General features: G+C 41.1%; 2 protein-coding genes across 2 annotated transcripts in view; one reads left to right on the forward strand and one right to left on the reverse strand.

Moving 5' to 3' along the window:
- The window catches only part of rad51 (RAD51 recombinase), a 45,306-nt gene extending 32,049 nt beyond the window's left edge, over nucleotides 1-13,257 (forward strand). The window contains exons 8-10 of the mRNA XM_053444527.1: nucleotides 7,813-7,942; nucleotides 11,698-11,819; nucleotides 12,323-13,257. Of these exons, the coding sequence (XP_053300502.1) occupies nucleotides 7,813-7,942; nucleotides 11,698-11,819; nucleotides 12,323-12,446 (376 nt within the window). The 3' untranslated portion in view covers nucleotides 12,447-13,257. The remainder of the gene's footprint in view (nucleotides 1-7,812; nucleotides 7,943-11,697; nucleotides 11,820-12,322) is intronic.
- Nucleotides 13,245-21,382, reverse strand: part of rmdn3 (regulator of microtubule dynamics 3) — a 34,039-nt gene continuing 25,901 nt past the window's right edge. The window contains exons 11-12 of the mRNA XM_053444526.1: nucleotides 18,291-18,371; nucleotides 13,245-14,159 (exon numbers count right to left, since the gene is read on the reverse strand). Of these exons, the coding sequence (XP_053300501.1) occupies nucleotides 14,100-14,159; nucleotides 18,291-18,371 (141 nt within the window). The 3' untranslated portion in view covers nucleotides 13,245-14,099. The remainder of the gene's footprint in view (nucleotides 14,160-18,290; nucleotides 18,372-21,382) is intronic.

The raw sequence follows: 21,382 nt of genomic DNA on the forward strand, positions 1-21,382 counted from the left end.
AAATTGCTTTTCACAGACGGTCTCCATCCAATCTGACTGAGCTTCAGCTTTTTTGCTTAGAAGAATGGACAAAACATTTCCATCTCTAGATGTGCAAAGCTGGTAGAGACATTATTATCAAAACTCTTTATGGCCCCTCATATTCTAATATTTCATGCAGTTTCATAATGAATTGAAAGATGTTAACACTTCTCATAACATAAGAAATCCCTAACCTGGTCTGTACAGCGCAATTTTCCACATGCTCGTGCTACTGTAAACTACTGCATTCAATTTATGCATCTGCATCGACGATATACGTAGCAATACAGACTGCACGAGCTTTGATTGATCCGCATGGTCTGACAGACTTGCCTCCATTTTTCAATGGAGTTGTGGGAATGAACAAAGACAGTATTTTTCTTTTCTTTGTTCTTTAAGAAAAAGGAATTGCCCTTCACCATCTAAGGGGATAGGACGACTTCACCGCTGAAGGACACTGAAAATGGGCTGTGTATGGGTTTTCCAGCATGACAATGACCCAAAAAATTCAGCCAAGGCAACAAAGGAGTGGCTCATGAAGAAGCACATTAAGGTCATGGAGTGGCCTAGCTAGTCTCCGGACCGTAATCCCATAGAATATCTGTGGAGGGAGCTGAAGCTTCGAGATGCCAAGCGACAGCCTTAAAGAAATGTCTGACCTCCTTGCTTGCCAACAAAGATTTCGCCACTAAGTACAACGTCATGTTTGCTAGGGGATTAAATACTTATTTCACAAAATCAAATGCAAATCAATTTATACATTTTATATGATGTCATTTGGGGGATTTTTTTTATATTCTGTCTGTCAATGTTACAATAAACCTACCATTACAATCTCCATGTAAACATATTGGGACCATATCAGTCCATATTAACAAACCGAGAATCGTGTATCACATGACCGCACATTAACTAGGCATGTGCATTGTTATTGTAAAGAGTAAGACATGCACGTCCTGCTGGACATTGGAATTGTCACAGATTGCTCAAATAATAGGTTGTCTCCAAAAAATATAAGCAGCTGTAATGTTGTAAAATGCTGATTTAAACAGCTGTTAGCAATGACACAAGCTCAGCAACGCTTGTAATTAGGGATGCACCGAATAGAGAATTTGTAGCCGAAGCCGAATAATAATCAAACGCTTGGCCGAATACCGAATGTGGTTAAGTTTTTCATTATTTATTTTTTTTAATTTGCAAAAATAAAATACATAGACATGATTTTCAAAGAAAGTAAATGTTTATTTAACATTTCTGACATGCAAAAAAGTGCAAAAGTTGGCACAAGTCTACTAAGTAACAGTAGGCTATAATGTAAACAATAATGTAAAGGCTGAGGTAAATAGCAAGTGTGCTTGTAACATCAAACACTTACAGGTACATAACATATCCCTGACCAGAACAGATTTGTCATCAGAAAGAAACTGACATCTGAGACAAGACAACCCAAATTGCTTTACAGACAAAAACATTAAAACAAAACAACTGTGCCTGTATCAAGCCATAGGTCTACTTAGCCTACTCCTACAGGAACAGTGGCAGGTTCTTCTTTATGAAGAGAAGCTTCTCTGCTTTATCACATGTCAGTCTGTTCCTCTTCTCATCAAGGACATGTGATGCAGCACTAAACAGCCTCTCACTATCAGTGCTTGTGCATGGAGCAGCCAGGTACCTTGGAATGGAAACAACATTGTAGGTTCAGTTCATTGTTATCAAGCAATAAAAAAATAGTAATAAAGAGAAAAAGAAAACCAATCCTTTCCCATACTTTTAGCTTATTGTTTTAAATGTTACTGTACATCACCATTACTCTTGTGCACTTGCATTGTAGTATTCCTATATTGTTTTATGTTGCATTAATTACATTATACATTTTGTTTTACCACTGTTAACCACTTTGTAAGTATGTTTTGAAAGGTGCTGTAAAAATTATTGACTGTTATTACCTGCGTGCCATCTGTGCTAAGTCAGGAAAGCGTCCTTGATTGGTCCTCCAATATGTTAGAGGATTGTCACTCCTGGGGATGGGGACTTCTGACAAGTAAGAGTCCAGCTGTTGAGCAGTGGCACTCGTTGTCTGCCTGGCATCTGGGTTGTTTTCCTGGAGGATCTCTTCAAACATGTCAGAGAGTGAGGGCACACGTACTGCCTCCGTGGTGCGGATTCTTTTTGTCTCTGCACCCTCTCCCCCCTCTCTGTCCGCGGCCACGGACGGAGTGTGGGTGCTGCTCGGAGCTTTCCTCTTTGATGCTACTGCAGCCGTCGCTCGCTCAAACTGAGCATGCTGCTCGGGGTGTTTGGCTTTAAGGTGGTTAATTAAGGCAGTAGTGCCAAAGGTCTTTGCGGACGACCCCCCTCTAGATATTTCGGCTAAACACTGCTTGCAAACTGCAATTCTTGTGTCGCTCTCCGACACTTTAAAACATGACCACACCGCGGACATCTTTGTTTACGTTTATCGCGTCACTAGACGCTGTTTGCTTGCGTCATTAAAACGCGCCTCTAATATTCGGCCTTGTTTTTCACTCATTTTACCGGATACCGAATGTGGCCGAATGTGGCCTTTTTTGCAATATTCGGCCGAATATATTCGGTGGCCGAATATTCGGTGCATCCCTACTTGTAATTGATCATTCATGTTGCGTTCTACACTGGTAGCCGGAGCTATTGCAAGTTGTTTTCTTCTGGAAGAGGATCATGTGATGGGAGCCTTAAGAATCCACTAAGACTGCGTCATGACGAGTGATGCAGTCTTAGTGCATCACCAGTGATGCACTATGACTAAGACGCGTTAGTGCATCACGCGTTACTTAGTAACGCCTGATCCAGTGATTCAGTGATTCAGTTTGAGAATCCAGTGATTCTCAAACACTCTCAGGCACCGGGGCTCCGCCCCCCACCCCGCTCACTCGCTCAGAGACACACACAGGAGATCAGAGCTCGTTCACGTGAAGCAGCCCGTCAGGGACAAACGAGACGGTGGTCAAAAACCAAGTTGAAAAGAAAGTACGAAGAAGCCTGTCTTGCTCTTGGGTTCACAGTCAATGGGGTAGGACAGGGGTTGGCAAACTGCAGCTCTTCAGCCCCTCTGCAATGGCTCCCTGTACAGTGCTGTGAATGTTGCGCATATTTTTCGAGAACGGTGAACTTAACGAATCAGTTTTCATATGATGAACGTGAGTGAACGTACCGTTCACGTTCATTTTTTTAAGTCATCATCGTATTAGGCCGTCATGTGTCCGCCCAGACACACAGGGAGGAAAATAGAAAGTTTAATTCTGCGTGGACAGATTAATTTGCTATCACTGCCAACGATGCAGGTTTACCTGTATGCTTGATATGTGGCGAGGAATTAGCAAACAAAAAAAATGTGATGCTTGAAGACATTTCCAGAGCAAGCACAAAGCATCTGCTGAAAAGTACCAAGCTGGATATGAGCAAAAAAAGCATAGTTCTGTGCTTCATTTATTTCAAAGTAGGCCTACACATGTATTTTATTCTCCTCTTCATAAGAGTTTGATGTTTTCCTTTTTTGTAATGGGTAAAAATAGCAGTTTTTTTTATTGTCGTTCTATAATTTAATAAATGCAACAAACTATAGTTTTTATATACATTATATAACTATATAACTTCATAACCTGTGTTATCAGGGCGGCTCCAGACAGATTTAATATGGGGGAAGAGGGAGCAAAATGGCTCTTTGGATAGTAAAGGTTGCCTACCCCTGGGGTAGGACATGAGGAGAGACCAGTGGGGATTTTATGTCTGAAAACTCTATTAGACCCAACAAATTAAGATGACACTTAGAAACATTACACCACAATCACATGCATGTGTTCTTTCTGGTTGAGCTTTATCATCTTTGTGACAAAGTGATTATAATTGAATAAATGTTTTCTCTATTATTGAAAAAGTACAGACTGATGGAGGAATGTAGTGATAAATGTCCCCAAAAGAACTTCAATTAAGTTGAATTTAAGTAAAGTTATTGCACTATTCTTTGAAAAAAGCAACCAAGGTCACAAAAAGTTTTTTTTTTATTTGCACATCAAAATTCCTGAAAGTAATTTGGATTTAATGTTCATGAGTATGTTATGTAAATACACATGTTAAACTTGGCCCATTTTGTTGTGGCTGGGGAGAGGGTGGGGAATGAAAAATATTCTAGGCCCAAAGTGGGGCATGAAAAAAAAAGTTTGAGAACCACTGCTCTAATCTGACCACTTTTTTCAGTAACGAGTAATCTAACGCGTTGATATTTCCAAACCAGTAATCAGATTAAAGTTACTTGTCCAAGTCTCTGTGTGTTACTATTCTGTCATTAATAGTAAAATATATATTTGATTTCTTCTTGCGTCTCTAGTGTGCCGTGAGAGATCGTCAGGTGTGCCGTAGGAAATTATCTAATATCTAGTGTTGCCTTGACGGTTTTTTTGGGGGGGGAGGTCCTCGTGCGCGGCGCCTCACGGCGTCGCTGGTGCGGGGGCTTTCTTTCTTTCTCTTGGGCCGCGGGGCGGTGTCCGTCGGCGGTGCAGAAGGCGGGGACCGGGTATGGCTGTCGGCGGCAGCGACTCTGGACGCGTGTCGGTCCCTTCTCGCGGATCACCTCAGCTACGGCGCCCGCTGGGGGAACCCTCCGTTCGAGCGGTTCTCCGGCGGTTTCTAATAAAGTGAGTGTTGGTAAAACTGGTTGCCATTTTTATGTTGAGGCAGCGGGGGTGTTGTCGGCAGCTGCTGAATGTAACTAATAAAGTAACTTGTAATCTAACTTAGTTACTTTTAAAATCAAGTAATCTGTAAAGTAACTAAGTCACTTTTAAAATCAAGTAATCTGTAAAGTAACTAAGTTACTTTTTCAAAGTAACTGTGGAAACACTGGTCATGACCAAAAAGACCCAATCAGCTTTTTTTTGAGGTAATCACTTACTTACTCAGTTTCTGCCCAATAGCATTTCCAAAATTCTGTTTTAGCGACTCTAGAGCTCCAGAGCTGTGTGGGTACGGGGTGTCTCCGTTGCAGAGTTGATGAGATTTCAACAAAAACATAGTAATTTGGCTGTACAGTATGTGTCCCTAAGATCTTGGGACCCAGTTAGGGTCTTTCCCACTGATCCATAACCACATTGGCTGCAGCATTCTGCGTTCCAGAATGGCTCGGCGCAGAGTTTGTCAGTGCATTCTTAGCTTTGATGATGGATGTTGCAACCTTCAGCCAACCTCTTCTGGGCAGACTATTGCTCTCTAGCCCTGTTGTTTAGCCTCAGATTCAATCTCTGAATAAAACAGCCATATCCTCTCATTAGCTTCATTAACAGCATCTTCCTAGGGTACTTTAAATTCTACGACGTAAACAGCACGCAGGTAGTTGCACCAGAGTACAAGGCCTGGTCTTAGAGTGGTAATGACAATTTGTGATGGTAATACAAGCCTCTGGCTTATATCAACTAGCATTTCCCAGTCTCTGGCTTGCTCCACTTGACCACTCCTGATAAGTAGAGAAGGCCCTTACTGGCCTGGTTCCCCTTGAAAAATGCTGTCCTTTGAACTGTGCTTAATTTTCTGTAGGGTCGGACATTGATATAATCTCACCAGGTAATTCAGTACTTGGTTATGTTTCCATAGCTGCTTTCAGATATGCACTGACCTTTAGAGATCTTCCAGACATTCTCCTGAGGGGAAGTATGTCCAAGTGAGAAATTTTCTCAGTCCAGTCTCCTAGCCAATGTTCTCAGCTGGCGGTTGCAGGGATGGCGTAAAAAACAGACTCTGTTGTTCTCTGAGTTATAAACTTTCTACTTTTCGTAGTGTCATTAAGAAGAGAACAATGGCCAATCTTGGGGCCTTTGCTTTTTTCATTGCAAATGGTTTGGAAATCACCATGTTTTTGCATGAAGAACAATGCACAGAGTTGACTGAGAACTACAAACATTGTTCTGTTTTTATTGATAGGTATTACTGGGTGTCATCTGCATTAATGGTGTTTTGATTATATCCTGATAATTTTTCTGGTGGAAGCATATAAAAAGTGAATAAAAATGGGCCGAGCACAGAACCCTGAGGAACACTGTGATTAACTTTGGTGCGCACAGATGACTTATTCATTTGCACATATTGGAATTTATCAGATAGGGTTCAAGTTACGACGGTTCCTTTAATGAAAACATCAGTTGAAGGGAGTTTTGTTTGGTGCTTGTTCTTGTTTCTGCTCTGTCACTGTCAGAATAAGGGTAAACAAAACCATGTTGTTAACTGTATGGCGGCTGCCGCCACTGCCCTTTCGAGGTCAACACGCACCCGAGTTGCTGAAACAGATCAGCACGAAAAAATATACATTTTAATTATGATAACAGCATTCTAATAGTATTTTCTTTTTTAACCCTAGAACACTAACGTACAATTAGTCACACCATCACTAACGTCGGGTACATTTTACCCGATATAATAATAATAAATACTCATCAAAATATATTAATGTACAACAATACATGGCAATATGAAGTATTCTTCTTTTATATACCCCAATACAACATCTCATGAACGAAAAAAGGGTATCATGGGGGGACCCTATACAAAGGCTCTAGAATTTGTGAAAAAATAGGGAGTCGTTAATGAAATATTCCTTAAAAAAAATTGAGCTGGGAACATGTTTTTCAGTCCAGCCGTTCCTGGAACATGTCTGGTGAAGGCACAGTCTCCCTGCATCATTAACAACTTATATTATATTCAACAAATATTTTACCCTTTGTCACTAACGTTGGGTGAAAATTACCCGACGTTAGTGCCTATTGAAAAAAATGGGGATGGGATCAGGGAAACTACCCTACCTTCCATGACGTCAGTCAGCAGACTGAAGCTACCCAAGGACCCACGCCACTCAGACAGCAGCAACACAATGAAAATCCCATGACCACACTTGCTCGGGTAAAAAACACCAGACGTTAGTGTTCTAGGGTTAAGCTTGGTCTTTTTTATGTTTGACTCCCAAAATTCAATCCAACAGCCCTAAACAGTACTAATATTGTTGTGAAAGCCATAAATGGTCAATGCAAAGCACCTCATGAAATTAAATTACCACGGTGGGTCATTACATCAAGCAGTGAGATAGAGGTAGGAAGAGGAAGCGAAACTCTCTGACACTGACATCGATGTGTTTTTCTACTGAGGTGGAGGTGAAGAGCAATTTTATGGGACAGCAGTGATGTCATTAATGAAGAAAATACACTGATACACTTCTGCTGATAATGAGGGAGAGTGAGGACGATAAATAGAAAAGAGCCTGAAATAAAAGCAAATCTAATTCAAAGGTAGAGGCAAAAAAAATTATGTCTTCACACTGTCACAATGTGAGAGATCTTGTTGTATCGCCTGCTCTTAAATTGAATCGTCCAATGTAATCATAGATTTTACAGAATTATATTTATAGTATTGTGTTTGTACTGGGATGGATGGATGGATCGGTTCCGTCGGTTCGGTCTAATACTGGACTCAGTTCAGCACAATTATAATTATAAATTCATCATTATTAACTTGGCTCTCTAACTCTGCTGTTTAATGGTATCGGAACGTAATTTGCTTTAAGTTGTTGTAGATCTTTTTCAATTTAACGTTCGTATGGAACAGTTATGTTGCGTAAGCAAAAATAAATGCGCAAATTTTCACGTCAAGTTTGTTTTTATTAATCCCAACGTTTACGTGAGAAGTGGCGTACGCACGTTTCAGGCCCCCTTTTGTGCATACACAACGGTTATAAATGAGGCCCCTGGTGTGTAACTCACTCTTTCTTTGTGCCAGGTATGCCCTACTGATAGTGGACAGTGCCACTGCTCTGTACAGAACAGACTACTCGGGTAGAGGAGAGCTGTCGGCCAGACAGGGACACCTGGGACGTTTCCTCCGAATGCTGCTCAGGCTGGCAGACGAGGTAAGGCCCTGTTAATACCTGGTGTTAACATCTGTCTTCAGTGAACCATCACAAATGGTTAGCTTTAACTACAGTTGTTAACGAACCTGAGACATATTGAGGAGATTTAAATACTGACCGTTTTCAGAGATGGTCTTGGAGGCATGTGGCCGCATTCTTTTAGCAGTGTGTATGCAAATGCGCTGCGGGCCACAGTGAAGTATCGTCAACTGATCTGACATATTCTGACCCTGTAAAGTTTCATAATGAACCAAAAGTACATTGACCTAAACCGACTTATTTGTGGACACTGACACCATAGTATTATCAACTGCCACATTGGTTTCCATTATTTATTTTTTTTAAATTGCATTTAATTGCTCAGCTACTCTGCTCTCTCTTTCTCTCCAGCACACATCTATAGAGTCCCAGTGGGTGAAAATAGAATGTTTCTGTGAAATGATGTGTATGTTCATTTTCATATAGAGCACTAAAATTGTTTTATCTAAGAGACACGTGAAGACACATTCTAATGTCAGGAGCACTCCAACTGTGATCAGATCACTAGAGACATGTTATTACTAGGTCTGAAAAGGACCTATAATGTCCTAGTTGTCTGGTAATGTGCTCATGTGCTGCTGTATAGGACTGAAATCAGGATACCTTAAAGACCAATTCACACTTTTTATTCTTTTTTTTTGTCACAATTACGGAAATGTACTCTCAATCTACACAGTCCACACAGTGATGCACATTAAATTACATTACATTACATGTCATTTGGCAGACGCTTTATCCAAAGCGACTTACAATTAGTGCATTCAACATCATGAGGGGCCATTTTAGCTATTTCAGCATCTTGCCCAAGGACACTTCGGCATGCAGATGGGGAAGGGTGAGGATTGAACCGCCAACCTTCTTGTTGGAGGAAGACCACTCTACCCCCTAGGCCACACTGCCCTTAAACTTTATATGTATCACCCCAAATCACAATAAACATATACTCTCGAGGCACTTTATATAGTAAGGCTGTGTAACTGTCGTATTGAAGCACCAGGGGTGTGGACTCGAGTCATACGACCTGGACTCAAGTCAGATTCAAGTCACAATGTCACGATGTCTTCAGACTTGACTTTAACACCAAGGGTATCTTTATGCAACATCATCGGTTAAGCGGCCGTTAAGTGATGGTCTGAGAAGGCATATCCTTGGAGGATAGCACAGACCTTAATTTCAGAGCTAACGGTGCCCTGACTGCTGTTAGGTACCAGGATGAAATCCTCTGAGCGATCTTCAAACTTTATGCTGGTGCAGTGGGCCCTGGGTTCTTCCTGGTGCAGGACAATGCCCGGCCGAATGTGAACCGAGTGTGTACAGCCGTGGCCAAAAGTTTTGAGAATGGCACAAATAACCATTTTCACAAAGTCTGCTGCCTCAGTTTTTATGATGGCAATTTGCATATACTCCAGAATGTTATGAAGAGTGATCAGATGAATTGCAATTAATTGCAAAGTCCCTCTTTGCCACAAAAATGAACTTATCCCCTAAAACCATTTCCAATGCATTTCATCCCTGCCAAAGAAGGACCAGCTGACATCATGTCAGTGATTCTCTTGTTAACACAGTGTTGACAAGGAAAAGGCTGGCCATCACTCTGTCATGCTGATTGAGACAAAATAGCAGACTGGAAGCTTTAAAAGGACAGTGGTGCTGGAAATCATTGTTCTTCCTCTGTTAACCATGGTTACCTGCAAGGAAACACGTGCAGTCATCATTGTTTTGCACAAAAAGGGCTTCAGAGGCCAGGATATTGCTGCTAGTAAAATTGCACCTAAATCTACCATTTATCTGATCATCAAGAACTTCTAGGAGAGAGGTTCAATTGTTGTGAAGAAGGCTTCAGGGCGTCCAAGAAAGTCCAGCAAGCGCCAGGACCATCTCCTAAAGTTGATTCAGCTGCAGGATCGGGGCACCACTAGTGCAGTGGTTAGTCAAGAATGACAGCAGGCAGGTGTAAGTGCATCTGCACGCACAGTGCCACGAAGACTTTGGGAGGATGACCTGGTGTCAAGAAGGGCAGCAAAGATGCCACTTTTCTCCAGGAAAAACATCAGGGACAGACTGATATTCTGCCAAAGGTACAGGGATTGGACTGCTGAGGATTAAGATGAAGATTAAGATTAAGATGCATTTATTAGTCCCAAACACATGCACAGACATGCACAGGCACACTCATGCAGGTAGGGAAATTTAACCTCTGCTTTTGACCCATCTGGTGCAGGACACACAGAGCAGTGAGCAGCCATGTACGGCGCCCGGGGAGCAGATGTTGGGGGAGTAAGTTGCCTTGCTCAGGGGCACTAGACAGGGTAGGGAGAATCCTCTTGGATTTTTGGACAGATCAATCCAGGGTCGTCTTTTTGTTGTTTCTCCGTGGAGTCGAACCAGAGACGAACCAGAGACCTTTTCTGCCCATAGTCCAAGTTTCTGCCACTAGTTCACTACCTCTAAAGTCATTTTCTCTGATGAATCCCCTTACCGATTGTTTAGGGCGAAGAAAAAGCTTGTCTGGAGAAGAAAAGGTGAGCGCTACCATCAGTTTGGTGACGAACAATGCCTTCAGTATACCATAGTAACATCTGACAAAAAGATCTAAAAACACTGAAGCAACACACTTTGTGAAAACCAATACTTGAATCATTCTCAAAACTATTGGCCACAGCTGTAGGCAGTTCCTGGATGACGAAGGTATTGATGACACTGACTGACCCTCATGTTCCCCCAGGCCTGAATTCGATTGAGAACATCTCGGACGTAATGTATCGTTGTGTCTGACAGTCCAGTGTCCAAGAATGTCCAAGAGCTCACTGATGCCCCGATCCAGGTCTGGGAGGAGCATACCCAGACATTGTTGGAAGTGCATACAGGCGCATGGTGGTCATACACACTACAGAACCCCCTTACGAGTTGTTGGAATGAAAATCCACACAAGCTGGATGGCCTGTGATTAAAAATTTCCACTTTGACAATGATTTTGGTTTCCATTGGCGCTTCTTACGTTAATTTGTTCTCAATGAGTTTCGCAAACAGTAAAGATTTTCAACATGAATAACGCGTTGTAGAATCTAATTGAATTGTGAGGTGTCTAGAGATTCCAAGCCCCAAAGTTAAGACAAGAAAGGAAAAAATATCCCTCAATTTTGACTTTTTTCTCTATGGTGGGCTGTTTAAAATGACAGATCTCTTGTTTTATATATTAGGAGTTACTAAAGACCAAGATTTCTAGTTATTTCTGCTGTGTGCACAGTGTTTTCTCCTTTGCTATGCATTCATAACATAACATAACATTTATTTGATTTATCGAAATATTAAGTCTCACTTCGATGAAAGAGAAAAATATTACATACTGTAAAGGCAACTCACTTGCTCTCCCCGTTACAAAAACCTCACTCATTCATCCCTACCCACACTTAACGTACGCTCCTCATTTAGAAGCATGACTCATTGGATACAGTACCAAAGTAAGTATATAGTTGTGTTCAGAAGCAGTATTCAGTATTCGCTCATTTGTCTTAAGTTTTTTTCGGTATTTGTATTAATTAAGTACTCTTAGTGTTACTCTGTAGGCTAGAATGCAAATGTCTTTAAAATTAAGTTTAAGCTCTTCGACTTGACTCGGCAATCCTGCTTGGGACTTACTTTGGATAGCTCTGTCAGATTAACCAAGAAAAGTGAGTTGTCTAACAACTATTTCTGTCTGATCTATTTCACAATAGTTTGGCGTTGCTGTGGTGATATCAAACCAGGTGGTAGCACAGGTAGACGGGGCAGCCATGTTTTCTGCAGATCCCAAGAAACCAATCGGTGGCAACATTATGGCTCATGCCTCCACCACACGGTGAGTGATGCAGTGTGTCATCCTTATATTATTCTCCATTTTCAAGATCATCAGGAGATGCCTAATCCCTCTGCACCACAAAACATGAAAGAGCAGATATTTTGGTGTCATCATAGTAATATTTCCCTCCGTGAACAGCTGAATGTTTAAAATAATTCTGTGATAACAAGTGAATGCTTTCATGTCCTCACTCTGTAAACAGAATCAATTGTGGTGTCTTTCTGTTGCTGAATGGTGAAAGGTTCTGAGTTTAGAACGGCTCCTGGTCGCTTAAAGGGATAGTTCACCCAAAAATGGAAATTCACTCATTATCTACTCACCACTCTGAAGATGGAGGGGTGGGTGAGTGCTTGAGACCACAAAAAAATGGCGGGGTTTAGAGAAACTTGGATGATAGCACACATCACAGCAGCTGGAAGGCTTTGACTGCTGCAGATTGATAAAACCTCGGTTACATCAATCTAACATCACACAATTTTTTTTAATTGGTCTTGTTCTTCCAGTCTGTACCTTAGGAAAGGTCGAGGAGAGACGAGGATCTGTAAAATCTACGACTCGCCCTGCCTGCCAGAGGCTGAAGCCATGTTTGCCATCAATGCTGACGGAGTAGGCGATGTCAAGGACTAAGTGGGCAGAGAGAGGAAGGTGCCGGTAAATGCTCTATCACCTGCTCTCTTGTTTCTTGGTCAACTGTGTTGAATGACGATGACCGTAACACAAAGCCACAGATGGGCTCATTGGATTTTGAGTTGGCTTCCCAAAAAGACGGTCCTGCCTATATGCATTGCATGCTCAATGATAACGCTGTGACATTAAAATATTTGTTTTGTGTATTCAACAAAGGAAAAAAAAACTCTTTCCCACAGTTATGACATAGAATCTCATAGTTATGGTATACCACCTCAATTACAAAAAATCTGTAGATTTATTTTTTCGCTATTAGTTCTAGCCCATACCCTACCTTTAATGTGTCACATCTCATAATTTTGAGTCACGAATGTGTTGCAGTTTCTTTAAAAAAAGAAAGTGGGGTAAAATGATTTGCTATAGCTTGTGACATTTATTTTTCTGTTAATTTGATGAATTTTTTGTTGAGTTGTGCATTCTTTGGTTGGTCCGATGGTGAAGTTTTTTTCCGGAAGGCATTTGAAACATTATTTAACACATATCCACAAAGATACTGATATTTATCTGCCTTTTTATTTTCTCCAGCCAATCCACTTCTGTCAAGTCCCTTCTCTGTTTATTTACCATAAAGAGAATTAAATTCCTTTTACCAATAAATTAAACCTTTTGCATCATCGCAGAAGGATATTTTTACTGTCTGAGCTATCCCCATGTTGTTGTTGGTTACACAGATCCTGAACATACCTGAGGTGTCACGGTGGTTCAATACACTCAACTACAACTTAATAAAGACAAAAATGTGAAAACAGAAGTTTATTAAATGTAATCACTGTGTCACCGAATTGCATGCCACATTTTTCATTCATTAACTGTGAAAAAGATCACTTCTGATATCCCCTGTTAACTCAAAGCACATGCATTTCAAAAGTGTAAATTCCAGGGAATAGAAAACACAGTACTATTAAAGTGATGTTAGATGATAAACTGATGACTCAATTAAATACTGCACCTGTACTTTCACTTCAGGGAATCATGTAAAAAAAAAAATTGGGATACAACCAGACTACTCAATTAAAAACTTCTACCTCCAATTAATTTTACCATCGCATATTAGTAAATATTCTGTGTCTGTAGTGGAAAATTGTAGTTTTTGACTAGTGGAAATCTTCCACTGTGTCATTATGACACTGGATTGAATGTAACTGAAGAACAATAATAATAAAATGACCTTACCTCTGGTATCTAGCCGTGCAAATAGATTAATTTGTCTGGTCCTTGAGATATCTGCATGACTATGAATCACTAAGTTTAAATATAAGCATGGTCTTTTTGTTTATCTGGGTGAACAAATTCTATTGCATTCACGTTTTGGTAAAACAACCCTCAATGAACTTTAGGTATAAGGACATAGTTATCGGATGTACACAAATCTATATTAATTACTAATACTGACTCAATGAAGCATAATAAAGTCAGCAGAAAAATAAATCGACATCAAAAAACTTTATAAGTTCACAGTGGCAGCATAACAAAGATATCCACCAATGAAGGGATAGAATGTGCCTTGTGTAAAGCCCACCGGACTGATCAATCACAGATGGATGGCCAGACTAGCCAGGCTCCATCTGGTAGACCTCAGTCTAAATTAATTGTTCAAGTTGCTCTGTCAGTTAAGACCACAAGTTGAGCTTCCAGTTTGGATGTTTCTTCATCCTAGAAAACAAAGAAAAGTCAACAATAAATAGAAATTAAAGCTGCAAGCTTTCACCTGCTGCGTGTAGTTACTGGTCGTTGGTTGACATGGCCTTGTAATATGTAATGCATCTGCACAGGGCATGATGGAGTTGATCACATGAAGTGGTGGTGCTATGACTTTCATCAGATTGGACAATGTATAATCAAATTAGTGGAACTTCATGGCCATATGGCCGTAGTCATGCTCTTAAAGGAAGACTTATGATTAGCACAGCTTTTCATTATAGGTAATGTAATTAATTTTGTAAAAGGGGTTGTTTATAGTACAAGATCTTGAAATTGAGTAGAAATTGTGTATTATGTGTGCTGCGGCTGTGTTATGTTTCAGCATATGAAGTGAAGATCAGACCATGAAAAACAAACATACATATGTTTTACATATGCAGCGGAGTGTTGTATTTGTTGTTAGCGATGCATGATTATGAAAATAAGGTAAATGGTTTAATTGTTGTATTCAAATTAGATAAGACTGACTTCATCGATTTCACTTTGGAAAATCACTTGTTACAACAGCATACAGGAAGAATGATAAGACAAGAACAGCGTAAGAGTGTAGTTGTGTTTGCCTAGGGACCAAAGGGTTGTCAGGTTATGACACACAAATGAAAAGTATAAACGATTTCTGTTGACCGAATCCATTCTTTTGTTTAAAAAGTTTTTTTTATTGTGAAATATTTGCAGGAACGAAAAGTGCATGGCTTCATACTAGGGATGGGCATAATTAATCGACGATCGATTAATTGATCATTAAGAATTTCGTCGATGAAATAATTTTTTCATCGAGAAATTAGCTAATTACACATTTGACCACGGGGGGCAGTGTTTGAAAAAAACGCCACAGTCCTACTCAGTTACCTGCAACTGGCTGCGAGTTACCGTGTAGTTCCATTTCCAAAGTAAACATGAAGAGGTCACGGCGAAGTGTTGCATGGGACCATTTTGAGTTAAAAAAATGACTTGGTTCACTGCCAACACTGCGAAGCTATCCCAGAGGCTGGGGGAGACGAGGAGCCTGCGTTGTCTGACACGGCCGAGGGGAGCGCAAACACCGGAGCCGCGGCCAGGTTAGCCAAGTTAGCACGGAGCTACCTGTGTATCACGGCAACGTCAGTCCCCTCAGAGAGGGTTTTTCGGCGGCTGGACTGACGGTCACCAGGCTGCGTTCACGTCTGACCCGGGGCATGTTATCATGCTCATCTTTCTCAACACAAATCCGTAGGCTGGTGCTGAAGTTGTATGTGAGTTACTTGTTATATTTATGAAGCTTTCTCGACTCGGTACCTTGTTTGATAGTTTTGAGTTACATTTGGCAAAACCTGTCAGACCTAAGTATTATATATTTGTAGTTGTTGTTTAACATTATGTTTTTTTATATTATTTTTATTTTATTTTGGAGAAAAAAAAAACGAGGGTCAGTTGTGTTTAGTAGCACCGGCTTCTAGCTGTCGGCTCCGCTGCTTAGGATTATGGCAGCGCATATTTTGTTCATCTTGTAATAAAGATCTCAATGAGGAAACACGCTTTGTTTTTCACTGCATTTTAATGTAGCTTATAAATAGTGAATTTTTGAACTTCAAAATATTAATGATTAATCGTAAATTCGTCATTAACTCTCCCGACGATCGACAAAGACAATTTAATCGAACGCCCATCCCTACTTCATACTGTCAATTGTATTCAAGGAGTTTGATTATAGTGTCGTTTACATACTGATTTTTAGACATGTTGATGGAGCGGCATGCAAGGGCTGCTTCATTGAAGTGCAAAACCCATATTTGTCATTTCATTAGTTCTTACAAAGATGCCATCAACATTTGCCGCACAACATTCAGAAGATGCTTTCATCTCGTATGGGTAGTGGACCATATTTTAGGTGGATCTGGTCCTGTAAAAGTTTGATAAAGATTGGACAATGTATGGTCAAGTTGGAAGAACTGTGTGTTTCAAGGCAAAACATCGAACTCTTAAAGAGTACAACTTTTCATCTTGAAGGTGTTTACATTACGCTGATCTAATAAATCCTCCTTCAAAAGGGTCTTCCAACCTAATTGTAGCTGGGAGTGGTCAACCTTTTGGGACTAGTACAGGGTTCCCACGGTACCTGGAAACCATGGAAAACATGGAATTTATTTTTTCATTTTCCAGGTTTAGAAAAGTCATGGAAACTGAGCAAAAGTGAACACTTACATGGAAATTGAAACAGTTAGCCTGGAAAATTGTATTGGATGATGTGTAAAATAGTAATAAAATTAAACTATTGAGCACAGAATTAAGATAAGTTTATAAAAACCCTTTACATGTGAACAGCTCTTACTGTAGATAGAAATGGATGATCCCATGTTGTAGAACATGCTCTTGGCATCCTATCTGGTGTATTGGATGTTGGAATTTGATGAGGCAACCTGGTGATATGGACTTTAAAAGTATAGTTTCGGATTGGTGGACTTCGGGAATAATAACCGAGAAACATTACTCGCGATCTCAATAGAAGGGTCAAATACATGCATTTCCCAGCCAACACGGGAGCCTTGACATCTACAGTGAAACTTCTTATGCAAGTTTATCCTCAAATGTAAGAAGCTGTGTTTCAACTGTGTGATAAACCTGGGTTTATCAACGTTAGTTAGTAACCTGTGCAATCTTGCTAGCTAGCAAGCTGCAACTTGCTAGCTTCAGCTTACACTAGAATTGTTGACGTAATTTTTACCTTGCTTTTAAAATACTAGAACTATGTTCGATCCCCATATGTATTTCACTCACTGACTTTTCCTAAAACCGTGTTATTCACCACATTTAGGGGAGTTTGTTTTGAATTTGGATTCATTAATGATGGTTAGCAAGCACATGCAGTGCAATCTTGCTAGCCAACATTCAGCTTGCTAACTAACTAGCTAGTGTTGGCTAGCTTGCGTTGCTAGCTAACTACCAATACATTTTCACATTAGGCTGTGACATTACTTCTATGCTAGTTGACATGACCAGTCTAGTCTTGATGAAATTTGTAACATTCATTCTTATATCTACTTTTAGCTATTTTGTGATTTTTCGTTTTTTCTTTAAAAAAATGATACTACTAAATAGGAACATTTGGGGTGAGACATTTTTGAGGTTGCTGTACTGAGGAACCACAGGGGAACCAGCCTTATGTTTTTCCTTTTAGGTTCATTAGTTTGATTTACAAAAGCTTTTACAGAGTAAGAGTAGGCATATTACCTCTTCTACATAAGACTGATAATCTCAAATGTGTGATGCATTACAGGAGTGAGTGACAATGACACGCTGTAGATTCAGGATGAGGATGAGGAAGAGAAGAGAAGAGGGGAGAAGATGAAAGAGGAGGATACAAGAGTAGAGGATGACAGAGGAAAAGGGAGAAGAGTGGAGAGGAGTTGAGAAGAGTAGGAAGAGAAGACAGGAGCGGATACGAGAGGGGAGGTGTGGAGAGAAGAGGACAGGATAAGATAGGAGAGGAGTGGAAGAGAGAACAAATATCAATCCCAGTGCTCATGTGTCTCAAAGTTCCCGTTCAATAAATTGTTGTTCATCTACAGATTGTTGCATTATTTCATGCATTGATATATCAATAAGACATAATCTCTAAGCATTTACAATGTAGACTTGACTGGCACATCTTTTAAATCAAGTTAGTAGTCAGGTGTCCTAGGGGGTTGTGTTTGTGAGGGGAGGGGGGTGCGGAAAGCTTCAGGGGCCTATAGATCATTACTTAATATGGTACCTGGAAAATCAGGAGGTAGCATGGAATTTTTTTTCAAGGCAAGCGTGGGAACCCTGTAGTACATTACAGTATAAAAGATGTTAATAATATTTTACTGTAGGGTGTGCTATGACTGAATATTGGTCAGCGGGTGTGTGCGTGTAGAATTTAAAGGTTTAACCGTAAAACAGGAAGTTGTTATATTGTGCATTAACCAACTTCACATGTTTGATACAACAACTTCCTGTTTAAACTGTTTCTTCTAATCAATATTTTAAATACTGTTATTAAGCCCAATGAGACAAATTGTGATTTGTGAATATGGGCTATACAAATAAAATTTGAGTTGTTGATAGGGTGAGGTGTGATCTCACATTGTCACTGTTCGTGGTCATGTTCAGAGCCAGCTCGGTCCAGTTTGTGGCCTCCGATATGTTTCCCAGTTCCTTGTGACACTATGAGCATAAAAATACGATGATTAGTTTCATTGACTTCACAACAGTAACACACTGATGATGTGGCAGTGGAGCACAGGCAAGCAAATATAGCCTGATATTTTGGCGTATAGCTTTGCTTTTGTCCTCGTTCTGTTAGATCTCAGTGCAGCATTCGACACAATCGACCATCAAATCTTATTACAAAGACTCAAACAGTTAATTAACATTAATGGAACCGCCCTTAACTGGTTTAAATCATATTTTTCTGATCGCTCCCAATTCGTGCAAATTAATGATGAGTCATCTGTGCGCACCAAAGTTAACCATGGTGTTCCACAGGGCTCTGTGCTCGGCCCAATTTTATTCTCATTATATATGCTTCCACTAGGAAACATTATCAGGACACACTCGGTAAATTTCAACTGCTATGCGGATGACACCCAGTTATATTTGTCAATAAAACCTGAACAAAGGTTTTATTGACAAATTAACTAAACTTCGAACATGTCTCAAGAACATAAAAACCTGGATGACCCGCAATTTTCTCTTATTAAACTCAGACAAAACAGAGGTTATAATACTTGGCCCCAAACACCTTAGAGATACATTATCTAATGATATAGCTGCGCTAGACGACATTGCCCTTGCTTCCAATGAAACAGTCAGGAACTTGGGAGTGATCTTCAATCCTGATTTATCCTTTAATAGTCACTTAAAACAAATTTCTAGGACCGCTTTTTTCCACTTGCGTAATATTTCAAAAATTCGACATGTCCTTTCACAAAAAGATGCAGAAAAACTAGTCCACGCCTTTGTTACATCGAGACTGGAGTATTGTAATTCATTATTATCAGGCTCCAGCAGTAAGTCGTTAAAGACTCTACAGCTTGTCCAAAATGCCGCAGCACGTGTCCTGACGAGAACAATGAGAAGAGAGCACATTTCTCCAGTATTAGCATCGCTACACTGGCTTCCAGTTAAATCTAGAATAGAATTTTAAATTCTTCTCCTCACCTTCAAGGCCCTTAATAATATAGCGCCTTTTTACCTTAAAGAGCTGTTAGTACCTTATAAACCCACTAGAGCACTCCGCTCCCAGAATTCAAGCCTACTTGTCATCCCTAAAGTCTCTAAAAGTAGAGTAGGAGCCAGAGCTTGCAGCCATCAAGCCCCTCGGCTGTGGAATCATCTACCACTTTCAGTTCGGGAGGCAGATACCATCTTTTCATTTAAGAGTAGGCTCAAAACCTTCCTTTTTGATAAAGCTTATAGTTAGAGCTAATTAGTGCGGAAGAACGTAACTTTTTCTATTTTATGACACATGACACACACGGAGCTTCTCCTTCCTCTTCTCCATCCCTATCCCCCTTCCCCGGAATCCCTTGGCTTTATCACCCGCAGATCCAGGGCCTCTGTGGCCGCACCATGGATTGCGGTTTGTGGATCGCGCACCGGGGGTCGCAGTGTTGGATCCAGTGTGGCGGATTCTGAGTTATGTGGGCTGATCGTGGTGCTGGTGGCGGACCCTGTGTTGCTTTGGCATTGGGCACGGGGGATGGACCAGGACCGCGGTGGTGGCTCGTGATGGTTTCCTGGTGGGCGGCGGTGGACGGTGACTGAGGACTGGAGTGGCGTCTGGTCTGGATGGTGGATCGTGGTCTGGATGGTTGCTGACCATGGACTGTGATTGCAGCGGGACTGCTTGGCATGTCATGTTGGGGTTCCTTCGGGATGTCTACCCTCATCAAATGCTGCTAGAGACTTTAATCTGGATGATGTTTTCCTGCACGTGGCATCTATTGCATTTCTGTCCGTCCTGGGAGAGGGATCCCTCACATGTGGCTCTCTCTGAGGTTTCTACGTATTTTTACCCTGTTAAAAGGGGTTTTAGTAGTTTTTCCTTACTCTTGCTGAGGGTTAAAGACAGAGGATGTCACACCCTGTTAAAGCCCTATGAGATGAATTGTAATTTGTGAATACGGGCTATACAAATAAAATTTGATTGATTGATTAACCATTTTAAAATTTGCTTGTTTTTGCTAGAATTTCACTTTAATCCAAGTTGAAATTCTTTTTGTATTTTGCCGGAATGTTCAACAGGTTTTTTGTATACGAGTTGATTTGAAGAAGTCGATTTTGGAACACGCTCGGCTCTGGGCCTGCCGCACCACCTACAGTCATAAGCCAGGGACCACCATTCATCGATTCACCGCCCCATTTCCGGTACATCTCCTCGTGGCAGGGCATTGAAGAGGGACTTCTCCTTGATACTACCCGCAGCTAAGCTTTCTCAGGAGGTCCTTGCTCCCCAATTCTTGTCCCACTTTCTTAACCATAACCAGAAGCTGGCCTTTTCTGCCTCTTCAGAGCGCTCTCAATTGGTCTTACCAAATAGCCCTAGATCTCGGAGCAGGTGTAATGTTGAGCTCCCACCAAAGCTCATTTAACAAATCTCCACTGAGTTTTGTATTCAGTCAGCTATCCCTGCTCTCCGCAACCAGGTCTGCATATTTTGCCCTCATCCTTTCATGTGCTGTCTCCAACCCCTCCTCCAATGGCAGAGTCAGCTCCACCTGAGGCTATTTTAGCTGACCAGAGTACCATTTCAGGTCGCATTGTGGTGCTGCAGATCTGAAATAGAGCTGCCTGCCAAGGTCGACCTCCAACCCCCAACTTCCCAGACAAAAAGAGCAAGGGTGCCGGTCTTTTGTTGGTGGTATCTGTAGACTCCCCCTTGTCTTTCGAACTGGATCCACTGATGGATCTTCATATGGCCCTTTCTCTCCACCACTTTCGCCAGCTTCCTGAGCACCTGGTCGTGTCTCCACCTGAAGTAACCCTGTGGGAGAGCAGTCCTGAAACTTGCAAGAGTGTGTTGGAGGTAGGCGTTGGTGGTTGCACAGAGATTACAGGCTTGCACTGTCCCCAGCCACTTGTGCAACAACCTGCCCTCGTAGGAGGGCAGGGTGTTGTAGGTGGCCCTAATGAGGAAACTAAGTGGGCTTGTGGCAGCTTCCATAAATCTGCGC

Source organism: Pleuronectes platessa, chromosome 17 (assembly GCF_947347685.1).
Source record: "Pleuronectes platessa chromosome 17, fPlePla1.1, whole genome shotgun sequence".
NCBI lineage: Eukaryota > Metazoa > Chordata > Actinopteri > Pleuronectiformes > Pleuronectidae > Pleuronectes > Pleuronectes platessa.